We start from the raw sequence: 20,003 nt of genomic DNA, 5'->3' as shown, positions 1-20,003 counted from the left end.
ACTGAAACAGCTTGGGGTTACCTGCAGGCCATTTAGGAAGGTTAACACTAGGCCTCCTGCCTCCTCAGCCCACTGCTGCCACTCATTACTGCTGGAAGCTTGGGATTTCACAGCTGCCAAGTGCTGGGGTCACTGAAGGGTAAGGTGCAGAGTAATAAGGCTGTGTAGAGAACCCTAAGTCTCTAGTTTCCAAAGCTTGGAACAGTACACCCTCAGCTCTCAGGGCTCGAGTTGTAAGCTTGGGTATTGTCCTCCCACCCTAGGTCTTGGACACTCAGGAGCCAGGGACTACTTGCACTAGAAGAGCTTTTCCTTACCTGCCCATCGATTTCTATCCATAAGGACCCCAGCCAAATGATTAAGAAAAGAGTGCAACATTCGAAAAAACTTTCCCGGGACTGGAAAATTCCAGACTCAGCCTTTTGTCTCCCAGCTTGGGCCTGCTAGGTTGGATTTTCATACCCTTGAGTGTTACAAACAGTTGTTTTGTGCCACTGTTTGGGAGATCTATTTCACAGCATGGCCTACTAGTTGTTGAGGACACCCACTCACAAAGAGTCATTGGCTGCTTCCTGCCACAGTGTCCTCCACAACACCTCACTCCAGGTCCCCTGTGCTGGGACAGTCTAGTCAGTTAGGACCGAGATTCTGAATCATACTTCATCCTGATCATGGGACCTGTCTTGCTGTCCAGGAAACCAGATTCTGATTTTAAGAAAGATTGTTTTTCAGGCTCAGGGATGGAGCAAGAGAGTCTTTGTGTGTGTGTGTGTGTGTGTGTGTGTGTGTGTGTGTGTGTGGTTGTTTTTGGATCTTTTTGAATGAGAACAGTTGACTAGCTCACATTCTACATCCTTGCCTTGGCACTACACACCCCACAACCTTGAGGAATCTTGTGAATTCATCTATTTTATGCAAACTGAGGTACCAATAGGCATGAGGGGCCAAGCCTCATAGCCAAGGGAGGACAGGAGTGAAGTGGCTGCTATACTCTAGGCCCAGCGTCCCCAACAGGCTTTTTGCCAAGAGACAGAATCTACAGGGTGAGGAGGGGGGATGCCAGTAACATCTGTCTCCTGGGATTCTACCAGGAGCTCAGGAATCCTGTAGCTCCAGGAGCCCTTGGCTATAGCCACCTGATGGGTAGCTCGGGTCCTCTGTTCCCATGTCTGCTCCTTGCTGTAGTCCTGGACCCCTCTGACTAGTCACTGGCAGGCACTATACGCAGCAGTGTCTGCCGCTCTCAACTATGGGGGGGGGGGATAGCAAGCTATGCCGAAATCTACAATCAAGAGGAGTCACAGCATCAGTCACAGGTGGGGGATGAACCCTCCAAACCCCAGGCCGTGCTAGCTTCACAGGGAAATGGAGCGGCTGCTGAAAGTGTCGGCTCCCAGCAACTTCTGAGAGCTCTCAACCAGTAGTGGGTTGGGTCCTGCCTGCCTCCACACACGGCTGACGTCAGCAGAGATGCCCTGGCTTCCAGCCCAGCGCTGTGATTAGGAAAACACAATTCTTAGTATCCGATATGTTTTAATGAAAATAAAATGCTCTAAATTTTCCTTCTGCTCTGCTCTTTGTCTTTGTCATAGGCAGGTCAGTTGCTTCTTTGCTGCTTCTAGACATTGGGGCTGAAAGACCTGTCGGGAGGGGAAATGGGCTGTGGGAAATAGAAATGGGCAGAGCTGCCAAGGAGCACTGGGTGTTTGTCTGGACTATGGCCTGGGGTCACCAGGTTGGGGTTGGAGGGGTGGCAGGAGCCCTAGTCTGTCACCAGAGACAAAGTGTGGCACAGCCAACGACAACCTTAGGCTTGGCAGTGTGCAGTACAAGCACGTATACAGTTGAAGCAGGTGTGCAGGACAGTTGGACTGTGGCTCAGTACTGTGACTCCAGGGTGTAGTTTAGAGTCCCTCTGTTCCTGTGCTACAGCTGGAGAAGCCACCTCAGACCTGTTCTCCTTATAGCCACGACAGTACAAAGGTCTGTCAGGTGCAAATTCATGATCACTCTGTGTGCGCTGCACTAGCCAGGCAGGTCTGCTGGTCATGGCCAGCACTGGTGCCTATCCAGGGAGAAGGTGCTGGTTCTGTGATGGGGCCTTAGGGGAAGCCAGGGAACAGCATTCCTCCACGGTCCTGGGTCTGGGCCCTGGCTTTGCGAAGGACCTAGACACAATTGCTCAGGAGGTGCTCAGGGTGTGTTTGGCATTCACCCTAACACTGGTATATGTTAGGGAAAGGCTCAGAGAGTAGGGGACTCAGAGAGAGAAGGGGAGAGATCAAGTGGTGATTATAGGATCTACAGGGGCAGGGAACCCTGAATACAAGGAGGTACTGTGTAGATCCCAGGCTTCCCAGAGGGTCAGGGCTAAGGAGGACAAGGAGGGACAGTGGCCTCAACAATGAGCAAGTCCCTGGCCTTTGCTCTCAAGATGAGGGTGGTAGGGCTGGACCCCAAAGGATGTGGGAGACCTTCAGCGGCTTCGCTGCTGCCATCATCCCTGAATGATACCACTGAGGAAGTGGGGGACAATGACTACTGAGCAGAGGGTGGACAAGGGTGGAGAGGAAAGTTCAAGCCCTGGAGAACCGCAGGGTCATTGATACCCTCCCCGAGTATGCTCACAGCTGCCCTTTGAAAGGGGGTCTCTAAGGCCCTTATAACCTTATAACCCTTCTAACTGCCTGGACTACAGTCTCTTTTTTTTTTTTTTTTTTTGGTTTTTCGAGACAGAGTTTCTCTGTGTAGCTTTGCGCCTTTCCTGGAACTCACTTGGTAGCCCAGGCTGGCCTCGAACTCACAGAGATCCGCCTGGCTCTGCCTCCCGAGTGCTGGGATTAAAGGCGTGCGCCACCACCACCCGGCCTACAGTCTCTTTGCAGAGGCCCTGACCTGAGGGAGGACTGTGAGTTTCTACATGAGACCTCACTACTATACCCAACCACAAAAGGCTTGACATCTGAGGTGCACCTAGCCTCAGAGCTGCTGTGGGGCTACAGTCACAGCCCAACTTGGTTCCCATCCTGGACCCTGAGGAAGGGGTCAGGAAGGCAGGGCCCTGTGGCTTCTTCACAGCAGGAGTTGGAGGCCCAAGGATCACATTGCTGGGGTGAAACAGGATTCACATTACTCTATGTATGAACAAACATGGGGCAGTACAATGCACACTCTGTAGCCATGACAATCATAGGCAGCTCCTTACTCTCCTGCATCACTTGGAAAATGGTCAGGTCAGGACCAAGAGAGGACTATGGTATTGGAGGTTCCTGAGGAAGGCAGGAAAACAACTGTTATTAAATGCAAATTTCATGAGAGACATCCATTTTGCAGAAACGGAAGCATACCAGCTATTTGGGTATGGAGAATTGATATACAGGGTTACCTGGTGCTGAAAAATTTTTTTTCAAGAAATTGACTCAATGTGCTGAGATGTTGACTTTAATTATCAGTGTTCACCATGACTCTCATGCTCTTCCCTGGAAGCCGAGGAATGCTTTGGAGGCATGTGAGGTGGGAGAAGCCTTGATGTACATCTCTAAACTCTGAAAAGCAAACAGCAATAATAATAAAAACTAAATTGAAACCATAAATAGTCTCATTACAAGCAAGAGCAGGCAGAATGAGAATGCTAGGCAGGGCACCACTGGTGGCTGGCTCAAAGTAGGTCTGTGGCTGGGACCTCACCTTTGCCTCAGAAGCCATCTCATTAAATGAGTCAATACAAGGACGGTTGAGCTAAAAATCCATGGCGGATGAAGGTACAGCTTACCGTTCTGTCTTCCTTCAGCTGTTACTAGTGGGCTGGGATGACTCTATACAGAGAGTGTTTGCTCAATTGCCTTGGACACAGTTTCACTCTTCATCAATTCTTTGTGGCTTGCTCTAGAAGGAGTGGAGGGAAGAGAAAAGAATGCATGCTCCTGGCAACTGTAGTACTTGCATTTACTGCATTTGCTTAATACTGCCACTGCAAACCTCCTTCCTCTTTCCTCCTTCCAGGGTGTGGACGTATATTCTCAGCCTGTCCTCCACTCTGGTTGCCTTACTGTATGTACAAGACAGTAAAGAGCCAGGATGAGGGCCCCCTGGTGCTGTCTCCTAGGGAATGCATTCAGGGGTCTGGGCTGTTTCCCAGGAAATGGATTAGTGCTCTAAACTGATCCAGGAGGCCTTGGAAACAATGTCTCCTTCCCTTACTCCCCATAATCCTGCATCTGGCTCCGGCTTCCCCAACCCTGGCGGTGGGGCCCCCAGATGCCATACAACAATATCCCATGTGCCAGAAAGTAAAGGAGGAAAGGAACAAAAGCACCAATTTTAAAATGTAACTCTCTAGCCTGCTTTCAATTTTTTAAAGCGTGGGAAAATGCACACAGCATCTGTGGTCCTTTTCAGATGTATCCACACGCCAGTCTCTTATCCGCATTTGGAGGGCTGTGCAACCTTTCCCAAGGCCAAGGCTGTGTTTTCTTAGCCTCATTTCCTTCTCGGACAAATGTGAATGGAATAATAGACAAGGTGGAGGAAAAAGTGAAGATAAGTGGGGGTACACCTTCCCAATTGCACCCCACATGGGCCTGAAGCTTGGCTACCTACCATCCCTATGTCCCTCCCAAATGTATCAGCCCCCTCCCAAGTCCAGGCCCCACAACTAAATTACTGTAAAAGCAGTCCCAAAGTAGTGGCTTTGGGACTTATACTCCTCGGTCTTGGGGTTATCTACTCCCACATCTGTCTCTAGGTTAGCCCAGGCTAATAGAAGCAGGCTTAGTCTGCAGAAGTTCTGAGCCTCTCCTGGCATCTTGGTCTCCCTACTGGCTGTTCCCCTAAATGCTCTGTATTCTCTTTCCCTGGGCAGGCAGAAGCAGGCATGGCAGTACGTGCCTGTAATCCCAACATTTGGAAGGCTGAGAAGGAGAGGATCATGGCAAACTTGAGGCCAGTCTAGGGTACATGGAGAGAGCCTGTCTCAAAACACAACCAAAAGAAGCAGGTGGAAATGGCAGAGGAATTTCACTTGGACCCTCAGGCTAAGGGCTCTGGGACCTGCCTGACACTAGATAGGGCAATGGGATTTTTTTTTTTCAAAAATAAGTATTATAGGTTTTTTTCTGGCCTAATTGGCCTAACCTATTAAAATTAGTTTGAAACATTAACTGGGCATTCCTAGACAAAAGCCCTACAGTTTCACAGGAATTCTTTTCATTTATCGCTGGAATCAATTTGCTGCTGACACTCTGTTAAGGATTTTCGTTACTAGATCCTTGGAAGTAGTGGGCTCCACTTCCTTTCTTGACCTATCTTTATCTGGTGTGGGTCCTGGGTTATGTTAAATAATTAAGGACATACTGGTGCAGTGGGAGGTTAGTCTGCCAGAGAGGCCTCCTGGTTTGGACAAGGGCCTCCCTAACTCTGGAGCACGTCAACTTGCTCAATAGCACTGGATCCCTCACAGCTCCTGTCCCCACAATGCAACGGAACAAGTGGGCCCCACTAGCCATGGCATCCACAGTCACAAGTGCCTCTTAGCTGACCATTACTTGGAATGTCCCTCAGTCTCAGATCTGCTCACCCTGGAGTTTGTGTTTGTGATTTCACAAAGATGGGGATAGGGGATACGGCATCTGTTATAAAGATGTAGAATTTAAGGATTTATGGAACAGGTATGGTTGGAACCTGGGCTCCAGGTGGACCTGGCAGTAGAGACTCACTGGGCTTCAAAGCTGTAGGTACCGCAGGGACACAGCTGCTCCTGGAGGCCACATCCAAGAGAAGAGGCTCTACACCTGCCCCTGGAGAGCTTGTTGATTGGTGTTGGCTAGATGCACACACAAAAACGGGCAGCTAGAGAGAGGGGAAGAGACCAAGAGGCAGAGAGAGGGTAGACTGCAAGTAGGGAGAAGCAGTCTTGAAGATAAAAGTTTGGGGGACCAGATGAAGATAGCTACAGACTAAATGCTGCAAAGGCCACTGGAAAGGTGGGAATGTAGACAGGGAGGCCAGGTGACCAGAGGGGCCCCAGTAGAAAAGGCCCTGGCATCGTCTTCCTTTTCTTATGTGGATCATTGGCCCTCCTACTCACCTGCCCATTTCTACTTCTACTGCTCACCTCTGGCCAAATCCGGGTGAATACTCTACTCCAAGGTCCCAAATACTCTCAGGTGTTGCTGAAAAATCACCACTGCCCCTAGTGGTGCCAGCATCAGCCTGAGGCTCACCCTCTGTGATTGCCTGTGTGTCCCCATTAGCAGGCCAGTGCTGCTCATTCCAGAACAACACTTAGTACCCAGTGGCCCTAAATCTACCACTTCCAAAGATCAGGCCAGCTCTTTGAAGAGAAAGCTGTTCTGAGGGTTGGTTCTTTCTTACATTGGAAATATGAACAGGCCACAATGTCCTCACTCTCCATTGGTCTTCCTGGGTAGTGCTGGAAAAAGTGGGCCCCTCTGTAAGTTCACACTGTGACACTTAGGGTGGGCAAGGGCAAGCAGGTGGCTGAAGGAGAAGGTGACATTTCATACCTTGTTGACCTGGAACATTGTTGGCTAATGCAGCTTCCATTGAGGTACACAGGAAGTATAACCCACATCTGGCCCCCATCTCTCCTTTCCCACCACCTCCCACAGCATATCTTAAGGAAATACAAGGGTTTCATGCAAGAAAAGGAGGGTCCCTGTAGGTCTGATTGCCTCCACTGCTGGCCTTAAGGCCATACACTTTTCAGAGGCTTCTCAGGAAACCATGAAACCCCTTGACTCATGGCTTATCTTAAATATAGAAAGGTCTGCAGCTAAGGTCTTGGAGGCACCAGAGGGCCCTGCTGCAGAGTGCCTCAGCTAGAATTCATGGATCCTAGTATACTGGTGTCTACTGGCATACCGCGAAAATGCTGTCCCTTTCTCACGGGAACAGAAACAGCCGGTGGAGAAAGACATCCAGGGCACTGCAGTGCACAGCTCTCTCGCTCCGCATGAAGCATTACGCCTCATATGCAGAACACTACCTGCGTTCAGAGCTCTAGCCTACACATAGCACCCACGCTGTATGCAGAACCCCAACCTAAAAGCAGCGTCTCCACCCGGTCTGCAGAACCCGGCTCGCATGCAGTATCCTCGCCAGCACTTAACATCCCCACCCTGCAGGGAACACCTGTGCCTGGTAACCAGCACTCCAAACCCTCCTGCAGCACCCTTCCATGGTACAACGGCCCAGTTTTATGTACAAAACTCTCGCGAGGGGCGGAAAACTCCTCCCAAAACCCAGGGGTGCAGGAAGAAACCCCTAGACCAAGGCGGCCACATGGACTTCTCCCAGAGGCCTGCTGCCTGCACCGCCCCGGCATTCCTTTTAATGACAAGACCCCCAGCAGATAGAACACGGTCTGGTGGCTCCCAGCCCTGGCGTGGCCTCCACTTCACCCCCACCCCACCAACACCCCAATCTCGCCTTTCCCGGCCCAGCGGCCCAGTGCGCTCTTGGAGAATGGCGGGGCGGTCCAGGCGGGCGGCGCTGATTGGGCCATGCCTCTGATTGACAGCTACAAGCACCACTTGTCACGGTAGCTGCGGCCGGTGGCGCTCGCTCGGGCTCGGCTCGGGCTCGGCGGCACTCGAAGCTGCTCGGCTGCTCGTCTGGGCTCGGCTGAGCGGCTCGGTTCGGTTGCTCGGCGGGGCTCGGCTGCACGGCCGCGGACGGGCGTGCGCTGGGGGGCGCGGGGCGCGGGCCTCGGAGGTGGCGGCGGAAGCCTGGTGCCCCCGCCCGCCGGGTCCTCTCAGTGAGGCAGAGAGGTATCCCCGCGGCCCGGCCTCGCACGGGTGCGGCGGGCGCGGCGTGGGGGGCGGCGGGGGCGCAGAGCGGCGCGGCCCGCCCGGGGGCGCCGCGGGCCGGGTCAGCGCGGACCGCGCTCGGCGGACTCGGGCGCACGGCTGGCCGGCCCCTCCCTGCCCGCGCGCCCGGGCGCCCACTCGCCGGCGCGGGGCCCGGGAGCGATGACATCGACGGGGAAGGACGGCGGCGGGGCGCAGCACGCGCAGTATGTGGGGCCCTACCGGCTGGAGAAGACGCTGGGCAAGGGGCAGACAGGTGCGTGCGCGCCGGCGGCTGGGGGCGCGGGCGGGGCCGGGGTGGGGGGCGGGCGCGCGGCCGTGGGGCCGGTGAAACCGTGCTGACCGGCCGGGCGGGGCGGAGGGAGGCCGCAGAGCAGAGATGCTGCAGGCCCGGCCCGGCGGCCGCGAACAATGGGCGGCGGTGCGCCGTCGTCCGCCGCACTCCTGGGTCCCGTGGTGGAGCCCCGCAGCCCACCGGTTGCAGGCGGGCGGGCGCAGCCCAAGGACACGCGGCGCGGCCTGGGGCGCACGGCGACTGGGGCAGCATGAGCCGGGCCTGGCGGTTCCCGGCAATCCCGCTGCAGGTGCGCGGCCCGGGGCCCGCATTGTGCGCCCGAGCGAGCGCCGGGCCCATTGTGCCACGGGAGGAGGGGGACGAGCGGGCGCCCATCTGCCGTCTGCCACGCTAATAGGCATGCTGCCTGAGCAGCTGCGTCCCGGCCGCATGACCCCCACCTCCAGGCAGCGGCCACCGCCCGGCAGGTCCCGGCCTGGCTTTCCTAGCCCGGACCTCCGGCTCGGATAGGGGGGTGACAGCGCAGGAACCTTAGGAAAGCTGGACAGCGCCTTCTTCTGCACCCAGTCTCAAGCCTGAGCCTCTGCGACACTGGGCTTCCCGCGGGAGGTAGAGGGTGACAGTTCCTGGGCTTGGGCCATACATCCCTGCCTGACGGTTGGAACAGACCTGGGCCTACAGCAGAGACGAACCTCCCCAAGAGGCCTCACTGTCTTTCCCTGGGCAGGTTCCATCTCTGCACAGCTTTCCCCGTAGACCAGCAGAGAACCCGGCTACCTTGCATTTGGCCAGCTTTCTGGGGCGGGCTGGGTTTAGTCAGCCCCCTCATCTGGTCAGCCAGGCGCATTCACACAGTCTTCTTTGTGGGAGGCTGGGACTCAGCCATTTTCTTTCTTCTCCCAGGACTGGCCTGTCTTCCGGCTGCCCAAAGGTCCGACTGGCACTGCTCACATCTCCTTTCCGTTTGGAAAAGTTCCCCAGAGCCAGTGCAGGCTAGGGAGTGGAGGACAGCGGGAGGGTGCAGTGTGGTTAGGGTGGGGGCTTAGGAGCCCTCTAGAAGCACCCCAGGGCTTCAGGGAGGCAGTGGTAGAAGGTGATGTTTCAGAAGAAGGTGGGCCAGGCTGAGTTCCCTTGGAGGCTTGCAACTGTGATGTCACGGAGACAGAGGCACATGGGTTTTTTGAGCCCCAGAAGCTACATCTTCCCACCCTGGAATCAACCCCTAAGCTAAGTAGTCAACACCAAGGCACTGAGCAAGGGGCTCGGGACTGAGGGGAAGGCATAGGCAGCTGGTGTTCTATTGCATTCCGGATATGCATGTTTCCTGGGATGAGCAACTGTAGTTTGTGAGGGAAGGGCCTGGAGCAGCAGAATGCAGGAGGCAGTGAAATAATCTAATTATCGTACCAATAAAACGTTGTTATAAGAAGCCCTGGGCGTGTAAGTGATGACAGTAGTGAATGATGCATGGTGCCTTGTGGACTCTGTGGGTAGGGGCTGGGCTCCCTGTCTTCTCTGTGGCATTACATGGTTGTATAGTTAAGGACACTACGATCGCCAGTGACATAGAAGGACCCTGAGCAGCTTAGCTCCTGGGCCCTCTGGACACACCCTCTCCTGACTTCTGACCAGCAGAGTGCAAATGGGCAGCCAAGGAGACCGCTCATCATGTATGTCTTCCCTCTCTGCTATTGAAAGGTCTTCCTGGTGGATGTAGGGTAGGTCCTGACTGTATTTGCTGGGCCTGACCACATAGCACCAGATGCCAGCAGAATTGCTGTATCTCAACCTTGTGTGTTACTCCTGGATCAGGCAGAGCCAGACTTCTTGCCGGGAAAGCTTGATGGGGAGTGTAGGCCAGACCTCTGTCCACTGCTGCCCTGCTTACATGCTGATCTGAGGGCTTCTCCTGGCATGGCTACATGTCATGGGAACACACACACACACACACACACACACACACACACACACACACACACACAGATGGCTCTCAGTTCCTACCCACCTGCTCATTTCAACACTAACCCTTGCTTCTTTCTGCTTGTGTCTGTCTATCCACATATAAGCTGCTTCTTGGGGCTGTGGATGGGGATAGTCTGCTGGCAGTGAACCTTGGAGCAGTGTAAGCCCAATACAAGAAGATGGACCTCAAGATGTTGCCTTCATGGAATTAGATGGGGTAGAGGGTGTGCGGCTTCTCTACACTTTCTGGAGCATCCAATATGCCCCTTGTTTTGGACCACCCATTGGGCAGTGGCTCAGCCTTGTGTGGGTGGCTTGGGCCCAGTGAGTTTCTTGTATCACTTTTGCTGGTGTTTGGCCTCTGCATCTTGCTGCTGTGTCTGTGGTCATGCAGTCATCCCTCTTCCTGTTAAACTACTCTTGGAGGCCTTGAGTATGTCCTTTGATGATTTATTCACTTGGGTCCAGGTGTTAAGTGACATTGGAGCACTTGGAAGCCTGGCCAACAGAGGCTGTTTGGGAGTTGGGGGCACACCAGGGCCAAGTGTTCCTGGGATGGGAGGGGGATCCACTGGCAAAGACTCGGCAGGACTTTCCCCTGGTCTGAGATGTGTTTTTCCCCAGTTCCCTCCAGACCTGGCCCCTGCAGAGAAGAAAGACAGTCCCTACCTTTGAAGTCACCCCTATAGACTGAATTGGGAGGAGGGATGGGAGATGCTTCAAGTCTAGGTGGTATCAGGAACAGAGGAGGATTGCATAGGCTGGGTAGCCTCACTACTCTGCCTGCCAGAGGCAGAGCAGGGCACCTTTCTGCCCATGCTGGAGCTCTGCCTTCATGGGCTTGCAGCCCAGGAGGGCCTGTAGGACCCTTTCTTTGTTAGGATTTCTATAGCTGTGCTAAAACTCCATAACCAAAATCAACTTGGAGAGTGCAAGGTTTATTTCAGCTTATATATCACAGTCCATTATAGAAGGAAGTCGTGGCAGGATCTTATGGCAAGGCAGGAATCTGGAGGCAGGAACTGAAGCAGAGGCCATGGAGGAGTGCTGCTTACTGGTTTGCTCCCCATGACTTGTACCATCTGCTTTCTTGTACGACCCCAGGACTACCTACCCAAGAGTGGCATCACCCACAATGGAATGGGTGATATCATATTGATCATTAATCAAGAAAGTGCCCCATAGGCTTGTCTATGGGTCAGACTGAAGGGGGCATTTTTTTCTCAATTGATCTTCTGTCTTCCCAAATCTAGTCTGTGTCAAGTTGATATAAAAACTAGCCAGCACAGACCTACTATAGGAGGTGATGCCAGGGCCCTCTACTCTGCAAGAAATGGTCAGTCAGGCCAAGAGAAGGGGATGATTGAAGGGGACTGCCTTCAAGCTTACCTGACTGGGCTCACAGGTCAGTGGATGGTCTGCCAGATTGAGAGACCTGAGATGTCCATTTCACACTGCCAAGTGGCCTTTAAGAGCTCTGATGACTGGCAGGCTGCAGGGGGATCTTGGGTAGAAGAAGCTGTGAGATGGGACAGGTGGGCCAAAGGGGAGATGGGTAGGATAGACAGGTGAGAAGAGAGACAGGTGTAGAGAATCAGGTGAGAAGGATGTAGCAGACCTGTAGGTGTCTCAGGACCAGGAATGTTGGTGTTTATGAGTGGAGGGCAATACAGTGAACAGAAGCAGGAGTGAAGGTGGCTGCTGGGACCGGGTCACGTTTTGAAAGCCAAGCAGGAGCAAGTGAGTGGCTGCTGTGGCCCTATAGATGGGCCAGGCTGGTGAGAGGCTGAGGGAGAAGCTGTGTGGGGCCAAGTCCCAGAGCCCCTAAAGCTGGGTGGAAAGGGCCTGGTGGCTTTTGCAGCAGTGAAGGTGGGTGGCATGTTGTGTCTGGCGATCACCACTCACCAGGTTCTTCTGGCCCCTGCTGTGAGTCCCTCATGGAATTACACAGCCTTCTTCCACATCTGGCTCTGGCCATCTGACCTAGTTGTATAGATGAGGATGCTGTGGCTTCAGAACTAGCACTCTGTTAGAGTTCTACTTATTGGGAACAGGGAATGATTTATCTCCTGCCCAGGGCCTTGTTCAGAGCTCAGATCAGGTGGCATGCAGTTCTGGGAGATGCATGGGCCATGCAGCTGTCCTGCTTCTCTTCTACCCTGCTCAGCTCCTCTCTGCAGCTAAGCCTGGGCACTGCCAGCCCTCCTCCCACAGTTCATACCTGCTCAGGAGTTCCTATTCTCTCTGAGAGATTTTTGCAGTCAGTGGGGCTCAGAGGCCAGGGAAGGGGAGGTGCGCTTGAAGGATAAGTGCTCGTGGTAGAGGTTGGGGAACCATACTGTCCTGGCCCACTGAGGTGGCTCAGAGTGCCTGTGCCCTGGTGCACATGGGTATCTGCCTTGTCATAGGCAGTGATGAAGACCAGAAAGGCCCCTTCATGGACCCATGAACTTCCTGACATGGGATAGGATATGCTTATACTGGAAAGGTACACTATGGGTGCTCACTCAAGGTGTGCTATGTGCCTGCACAGATCCTTCCTTGGTGTGTTCATGGGCCTGAATTATAAGGGCTTTGCCCAGGGCCTGGCTACATACCAGAGCCCTGGTGTAATGGGCCTATGAAGAGTGGGCTTCTAGAGTAGGCCATGTCTAGGTCTCTGCCCTGCTAATGCCCAAGGGAGAACTGTGTCTAGAAGCGGTGGAGCAAGCTGTTCTATGCAGCTGTGCTGAAGTAGGTGCAGGCCTAGCCCCCATTGTAACTCGAAGCAGAATCAGCTCTTGCTGCCGCTCCCCAGGCTTTGTTTCTGACAGATCATCAGGCAGTCTCAGAGGTGAATGCCACTGTGGCCGGCCATAGCCACCACAGCAGTAGGTGGTGGGTGGGCTGAGGCTCTGGGGGCTCTAGGTCCCACCATATCCCTGGCTGCGTGAGGTAGCCAGAGCCCGTCCTTAAACTCTGAGGGTAGCCAGACGTTGTCTGTGTTACTGGTGTGGAGACTCCCCTTAACTTGCTGTGCACTGCTCTTCTCTGTGACTAGTCTCCCGAACAGTAGTGTGAGGCTGGTAAGGCCTGTACGCTACTTTTAGCAGCACCAGCCAGGCCCCCTCCTGGACATAGCCTGTCAAGTGTTTCCTGGTACCCTGGCCATCTCTCTGCCCTAGGTTCTTCCCTGGTACGTGTGGAGTGGGCCAGGGGAGAGCATATCACTTTAACCCCTTCCTACCTTGGTACTCTGCTTCTATACCACACAATGGACAGCAGACCTTCCCCAGGATAGCCACCAGCTTTCATTAAGGGTGGCTCAAGTCACTAGGAAGTCCCATTGTCTGGGCTCTGGCAGAGTAGTGAGGACACCTTCACAGTGACCTAGTTGGTGATTTCTTCCAGAGAGTCCCTGGGGTAGGTTAACACCCAGTTGTACAGGCTGTCCTTTGTGGGCCAGGCCTGGGGGTCCCGTGGTTACTTGAACTTAGTGGAGGCGATTCTGAATCTGAAGGCTGTGTGCTGGCTACTAATTGCAGCAGAAGGGCTTTAGGCCTTAGATCTCATTTACAAATGGGTTTGGGGGTGGGGTTTCCTTGGATCTTTTGTGGGGCTCCAAAGATGGTTATAGTGTCTGGTAAGAGCAAGTAAAGGTGCCTGTCATGGCCCTTCTTGGGGATACTGTGGGAGATGAGGGTCTCTTTGGGCTCCTCTGGAGGGGTCACTTGTTTGCCCTGTACTCTGTAGGAAGTTCATGGGTTCATGAGTGGACTTCCTTGGTTAGAAGTAAGACTTGAGCTCACCTGCTTAGTAGCTAATATGCCCAGCGACCCAGGTCCCAGCCTGACATGGCCAAGCTGCCCACAGGCCTCTACAAGACCTTGCCCAGAGATGCTGGCTGAGCCAGGCTGCCCAGCATTCTGAACAGGATGGAGGCTGGGCTTTGGCTTAGGCTTCAGGGACAAAGCAGGGATTGTGCCAGGGTGGCCACCACTCAGGGCCCAGCCCGCTTGGTCCAGGCCTTGTTCTGTTGTCTCTGAAGGGCCAGTGTTCTGGATCCCAGCAGCTGGGAGCCAGCCCCGCCTGCTGGACAGTATCCTGAAAGTCCATCTGTTTGATAAGAAACCTCCCCTTTTTTGAGGGTGGATTCTGGCATGCTGGTCACAGGCTGGGTCTAGGGTCTTGCCCCAGGCCTAGAGTTTGACATCATCTTCTTGGCTGACTGATCAGTCCATGTAGAGTGGGATAGTGTCTTCACTTCCTAATTGTGTGGGAGGACATAACCACTTTCTCTGGGTAGCCACAGCATCCTTGTGAATCTGACCAGGGTCGAATGGGTAATTTGGGGCCCTTGTGGTTTGGGGATGGCTAGAACAGAGCACAGGGCTGGTCTTGGAGCCGTTGGGAGTCCAGGGTTCATTTGGAGGGTCTCTGGCACAGAAATTCTTTGGCCCTCTTGGGGATAGAAGTGCCTTGGTTGCATTCACCCTGCTGCTGCCCACTCTGGGTCCTGGAGAGCAGGGCTGGCCTTCGCGGCCTTTGGGCAGAGGCTTAAGGGCAGCGTGGACAGCCGCCTAAGGGCTAGTGACGCAGGTGGGGGCGGCTACACGTCAGCTGAGGCTCAGAGCCGTGGGCGGTTTGCGCAGGAAGGCTATGAATGTGGCTGTTGAGGGACCCCAGCTGTCTACAGCCCTCACAAGGGTGAAAGCATCAGGATGGGAGTTGGGGTGGCAGTGCTCAGGGAGTAGGGGCTGATGGCTTGAGTCACATAGCTGTGGGTACTTGAGAACCTGTTCCAAGAGCCCATGGCCAGGGTAAAGCCAACTTGATAGGATTACTGCCACATGGGCTGGCTTGCCACAAGCTCTCCTGGGCTCCTGGGCTCCTGGGCCCCTGGATACTGGTTTTTTTCAGCACATGGCCTCTACCCTCCACAGAGTTCTCTCGTCCTGACCACAAATCCTCGCCCCAGGATATTGGCCAGAGCGGCCACCTTGAGGGTTATTGGTGCTGGGGCTGGGGAGGTTGTCCCTGAGATGGAGTTCTTCATGCTCTGGGCCTGGAGTCCATTGGACAGGTAAGGGTTTGTTCAGCTTCCTCATGTCTGGCCAGGTGAAGCCCCTCCCTCAGGTAAAGAGCTGCAAGCCCCACCCTCAACCTGACTCTCACACACACAGCCTCTGGCTTGTCTTGGTGTCATCAGTGGGCCCTTCAGAAGTGAACAAAGGCCTGGCGTAGCCTGGGCACTAACGGTATATATATTCAGTCAGCATGACCTGAATACCCAGGATGCCAACCCTTCTCGTTTTAGACCATGTTGAGGGCACAGAATTTCGCTGGCTTTGGGGAGTGGTAGTGTCCCTTTATCCTAGCTGCTTCTGGATCTCATATACACTATCATCAAGTCAGTGTTCTGGTCTTTGGAGTAGGGGTGTAACAATGAGATGGTGTCAGGGGAACCTTCTTACATGGGACTGAGTAGTTCTGTGCCTCCCACTGTGCCCAGTGACAACCTCGGGGTCAGCAATATGCAAGCTAAAGGACCTGAGACATGAGGAGAAACAAGATAGACGGGCCTTTCTGCTTGCTCACCCCTTCCACTGAGGAGATTTTCCCAGAGCCCTTGTTGGTGGAGCAGCAGGCAGGGAGAGGTGATGGGATTATGGTCATCTCTGTCTAGCCAAGGAGAGCTGGGCAGGCCCAGCCTCTTGAGGCTCAGAATGGTACCTCTGCCACCTTCACAGGCTCTGGACTAGTGAGCGAGTGGGCTGATTGTCATGTGCCCATGGAGTCTCAAGCAAATCCCTGGATTCCTACTGGTTGGGCTCATCTCACTCTGACCCTGCCTCCAGCATGGTGGGCATGGGGGAAGGGGATTTAGGGTAGCAAGCCATCTGTGGGTCTCCAGCTTACAGGGTGTCCTCCCAGACTCAGCCCTGTGGGATTTCTGTGGATTGGGGCTGTTATAGAAACTGTGTGTGCTGTGCTGGATCTGTCCTGGGTTATGGTTATGGTTATGGTTATGGCATGTCCATGTAGGATGTAGAGGGGTCCCTAAAACACAGTGTACCCCTTCCTGACATTCCCAGCTACAGTCCCCAGCAGTGTCACCCAGTTTTGCTTCAACCCTATTTATTTGGAAGCAAATCCTACCTGGTAATGTCCTGGTGTGTATATCAGAAAGGCAGAGACTTGGAGGATGACAGAGCTGTTACCACCCCAGAAGTAACTCCGGCTTCTAAAGCAGTAGAAGCTGGTCTAGCCCTGGAAAGTAAAGAGCTTTCCTGGGCCTGAACCTCTTCCACTGGCCGCCTGCATTTGCTGATCTGTTGCTCCAGAAAGCCTGGGTGGGGTGGGCCTCTCAAGGGAGAGTATAAGAGTAGCCTCTTACTGAGCATTGGGATTGCCCTAGACCCTACCATCTGTCCTGAGCCTTTCAGTAGGCGAGGGCAGAGGTGTGGGCAGAAGGATGACATCCTAGCTCAGGCCAGGTCTCTCAAATTCCTGTGTGATTGGATGTCAGAGTTGCTGTTCACATATGCCAGCCTTCATATATGCCAGGCAGGGCAGCAGTGCCCCTCACTGCCCACTGGCTCCTGATACAGCTTCCATCTCCAAGGAGGAGGACTTCCATCCAGTCCGAGTGCAGTTCCGTGAGCACCACTAGGGATGCTACATTTCCAGCGGATGGACAGTGGGTGCAGTAGGCGTGGAGCTGGGGTAAGCAAACCAGCCTGCCCAGGCCTCTTGCTCCAGGCCCCACATCCTAGCACCTTTCTTCATGGAGCTCTTGTGCTAACACACTGACTTATGGCCTCTGTGTGGCACAGGAGGCTGTGCCAGAAGCTGGGAGGCAGTGGACAGCGACAAGCATGGTCGTATTGCCTGACATCTAGCAGATGCTGGGGAACTGGCATGGGCATCCCTGGAGAATGTGTGTTTTCATTGGCATTGGAGCTGCTGTTGTAGCAGGCTAAGCTTAGTGCCTGTGAGTTGGGGTTCATGTCTAGAACACAGGTATCTTGGGTATACATACAACTGTGGTAATTTAGAAGAGTACACCTTTCCTCAGCTTGTTAGTCCATGTGTATGGGAGGTGTCAGGGCTCAGGAACCCCTGGAACTATTACCCTTTACCTGAGCAGCCCCTTACCTTACCTGCCCTTGGCTGCTGGGTGCCAGCATCTAGTGACCCTTGCCCACCCTAATTTGCAGAGAAAGCTTTTGGCCAGCCCAAGTGGTGCAGAGGCCTCAAGTCTCTGGGTCCTTCCTGGGGGGACAGCCTTGGGCCTTCTGCTCTGCTGTGGAGCTCCTGTTCTAAGTCTGGCCTTTGCTCCCGGCTAACTGGGAGCTGTCCATCAGGACTGTGCTGAAGTCCACCACTTCTACCAGGTGGGGTTGGGAGAAGGGGGCTTCTGACAGCTGCTGGTCTTCAGTCCCCAGCTTTGGGTGTGCCGAGCTATGTGAGGAGGGACTCGGAGGTCTTTGGTGGACTTCCAGATGTGTCTCCCAGCTGTGGCTTTGGGTTGTGATGGCCTTGGGTCGCTGTTGGGACATGGATCTGGGTATGGGCCAGTGGAAATTTATGTATATTGGGCCTCATACTGCCAGCCCTGGCCTGCCTGGCCTGTGTGCTCACAGGTGTTAGGTGCAGGCCTTCAACGGCCTCTGGAGGAGAACACTTCTCATTGGTACAGACTCTGACATTGACTTCTTGGTGATAGATCCTCCCATGAGTGGTGCTGATTGCAGGAGGACGAGGACATAGCCTTTCACATGAGTATCTTGGGGTTGGGGTAGGTCTACCATTGATGCAGCCTCTCCCCTGCCCTCCCTCCTGGGTGTCTCTTGTTTCATAGTTCTAAGGGTGGGTGGCATGCAGGAATGTGATGGCCTTGGGCAGCTATTGGGGCATGAAGTGAGGAGAGGCTGTCTGTAGGCCAGGCTGGTTCCTGCACCCTACCCCTGGGAAGGGAGGAGCATGGAGGTGAGAGGTTGCTGGTGCTCACTTCTGGCTGCTCCAACCTGGGCCCTTCATTTTCTCAGGGCCAGCCCTGCTGGTTCCTTGTATACAGTATCCATCTTTCCTGCACCCCTCTCAGGCTAACTGGGAGATGGGAATGCCTGGAAACAGGTGACATTTGCAATGAGAGCCCTTGGGGATCTCAGGAGGGGCTGCTGGGCCAAAAGATTGCTGAAGGACCAGCCACTGGGGTGTCTATAAAGAAGCGGGCTCATCTCAGATTGGAAGATTGTGGGTGCCAAGCCCCAAATCTCAGAGGACTTACAGCTAGTCATTAGTGTTACAGACAGTACACAGTAAATGCCACAGGGTGACAGGGTAGTCATAGCTGTGTCCAGTGAAAGGGCTCACAAGCCCACTGTTCTGTCACGTCCTTGGAAGGACACACTGAGGGCCATCCCAAGATGCGAGTTGGAACACTACCCAGTGACATCAGGACCCAGTGTCTGGGGGTGGGGGAAGAAGTCATGCTATAGGCTTGGCATAGGCACTTGGTAGTCCCATTGACCCCCAGAGCTTGGCTTACTATCCTAGACACACTGACAAATGCAGGCAGGAGTGGTTTGCAGAAGTACCCCTACCCCAACCCCTCTCCTGTGTCACACTGCTTTTCTCCTGATACACACACCTCTGGGGCCTATGCACTGCCTGCGTGAACCCTAGCATCATCTGGAGGAGAGGAACACAGAGCCTGAGTAGGTCACTTTGGGGTCAGTAGCAGTTGTTCTCAGGCCCAAGAAGGCAGGATGATGGCTGTCACCCCTGGCTCCACTGTCTTTGGTTCATAGGCCACTGTGGGGACCTCTGCCTTGGATCCTTTGTTGCGATGCTGGGATGACAGTCCCACCAGGGAGAATTCTTGTGGGTCCTGAGCTGATAGGGTACCACTTTCCATAGTACAGCACTCCTGGTGGGGCGTGTGCCGGTCTGATGCTCTGGAAGCTGGTCTCTTGCTGGTAGATACCTGGTTGGGGTGAGGGGTGGGGGGATCTCCACAAGTAGTTGCCAGCCTTCAGGCTCATTCTTGCTGCCAAGGCTGGGTCTGGCTGCCCAGTGTGCTTTGACCCACTCTCTAGATGGAAGCTTCCAGAGCTGGTGCTCTTCCCCAGCCCTTCAGAAGCACCTGCATTCCCTACAACATTTTCCTCCAGGCTTCAGCTACTCTGGGATGCTTGCCAGGGTCAGATGGTTTGCCTCCTGACCTCCAGCACCCCAAGGCCTTCAGGGCTATGGGACCTGAGGTGCCACGGTCAGCTCCTTCTAGCAGGCCTCACTTCTCTTTGCCCACTCCTCTCTGTCTGCCTTCCCAGCTCTGCTCCCAGTCGCAATGCCATACTCTTCCTGATCCTTCTTCCTCTGTCACAGCCTCTCCTCAGGGCTCCCTCTCAGAGCTGTGGACTTCAGAGTGGGTGTATGAGGACAGAGCCAGCCAGATGGCCCTGCCTAGTGCCCGGGAGGCAGACATGGGAATAGAGACCCCACTGCACAGAATCAGTCCTGGCTTCAAGTTCTGGCATCCACTGGGGACTGGGATGAGAACAGGCAGATCTCTTGGGACAAGGTGGCCCCCAGTCTGGGTGACAGCCTGGAGAGGAAGAGGTGGCTGAGGCAGACATAATGCTGGGTTTCTTGGTTGGACACTAGCTCAGTGATACTTGGGGACAGATGCTGCTGTTTGGAAGCACCAGAGTGTGGGCCGGCTAGCTCTGCCTCTCTCCTCTCCCTGTCCTTCCTGCCCGCTGCCCACTAAGCAGATTCTATTATTACCTTACTGCAGATTACTGGCCTCCTGCTTGAGGATGGACAGGCAGGCACTGCTGCGGGGGTGGGGCCAGTGTTTCTGTCTCTGACAGCAGGTGACTGCAGGGCTCAGCGTGACTTCTCTCCCTGACTGTGGCCTCCCATTGGCA

The 20,003-nt window shown here is 54.3% G+C and overlaps 1 protein-coding gene and 1 long non-coding RNA gene across 8 annotated transcripts in view; one reads left to right on the top strand and one right to left on the bottom strand.

Annotated features, from left to right (window-relative positions):
- Positions 1-1,528: 1,528 nt before the first annotated feature.
- LOC131898577 (uncharacterized) lies at positions 1,529-6,589 on the bottom strand. The gene is made up of 5 exons (XR_009375972.1): positions 5,715-6,589; positions 3,773-3,885; positions 3,386-3,545; positions 3,206-3,269; positions 1,529-1,640 (listed from the first exon to the last, which is right to left on the bottom strand). It is a non-coding gene; the product is annotated as an uncharacterized LOC131898577 (long non-coding RNA).
- Positions 6,590-7,980: 1,391 nt separating this feature from the next.
- Positions 7,981-20,003, top strand: part of Brsk2 (BR serine/threonine kinase 2) — a 54,796-nt gene continuing 42,773 nt past the window's right edge. For all 7 annotated transcript variants that reach the window (XR_009379478.1, XR_009379476.1, XR_009379477.1 and 4 more), the window contains exon 1: positions 7,981-8,085. Coding sequence is in view for 3 of the 7 variants with exons in the window: in XM_059264355.1 (XP_059120338.1) it covers positions 7,992-8,085 (94 nt within the window). In the remaining 4 variants the exon portion in view is untranslated. The remainder of the gene's footprint in view (positions 8,086-20,003) is intronic.

The sequence above is a fragment of the Peromyscus eremicus genome, chromosome 1 (assembly GCF_949786415.1).
Source record: "Peromyscus eremicus chromosome 1, PerEre_H2_v1, whole genome shotgun sequence".
Taxonomy (NCBI): domain Eukaryota; kingdom Metazoa; phylum Chordata; class Mammalia; order Rodentia; family Cricetidae; genus Peromyscus; species Peromyscus eremicus.
Note: the sequence above shows the minus strand (reverse complement) of the source record. Positions and strands in the feature narration are given on the sequence as shown.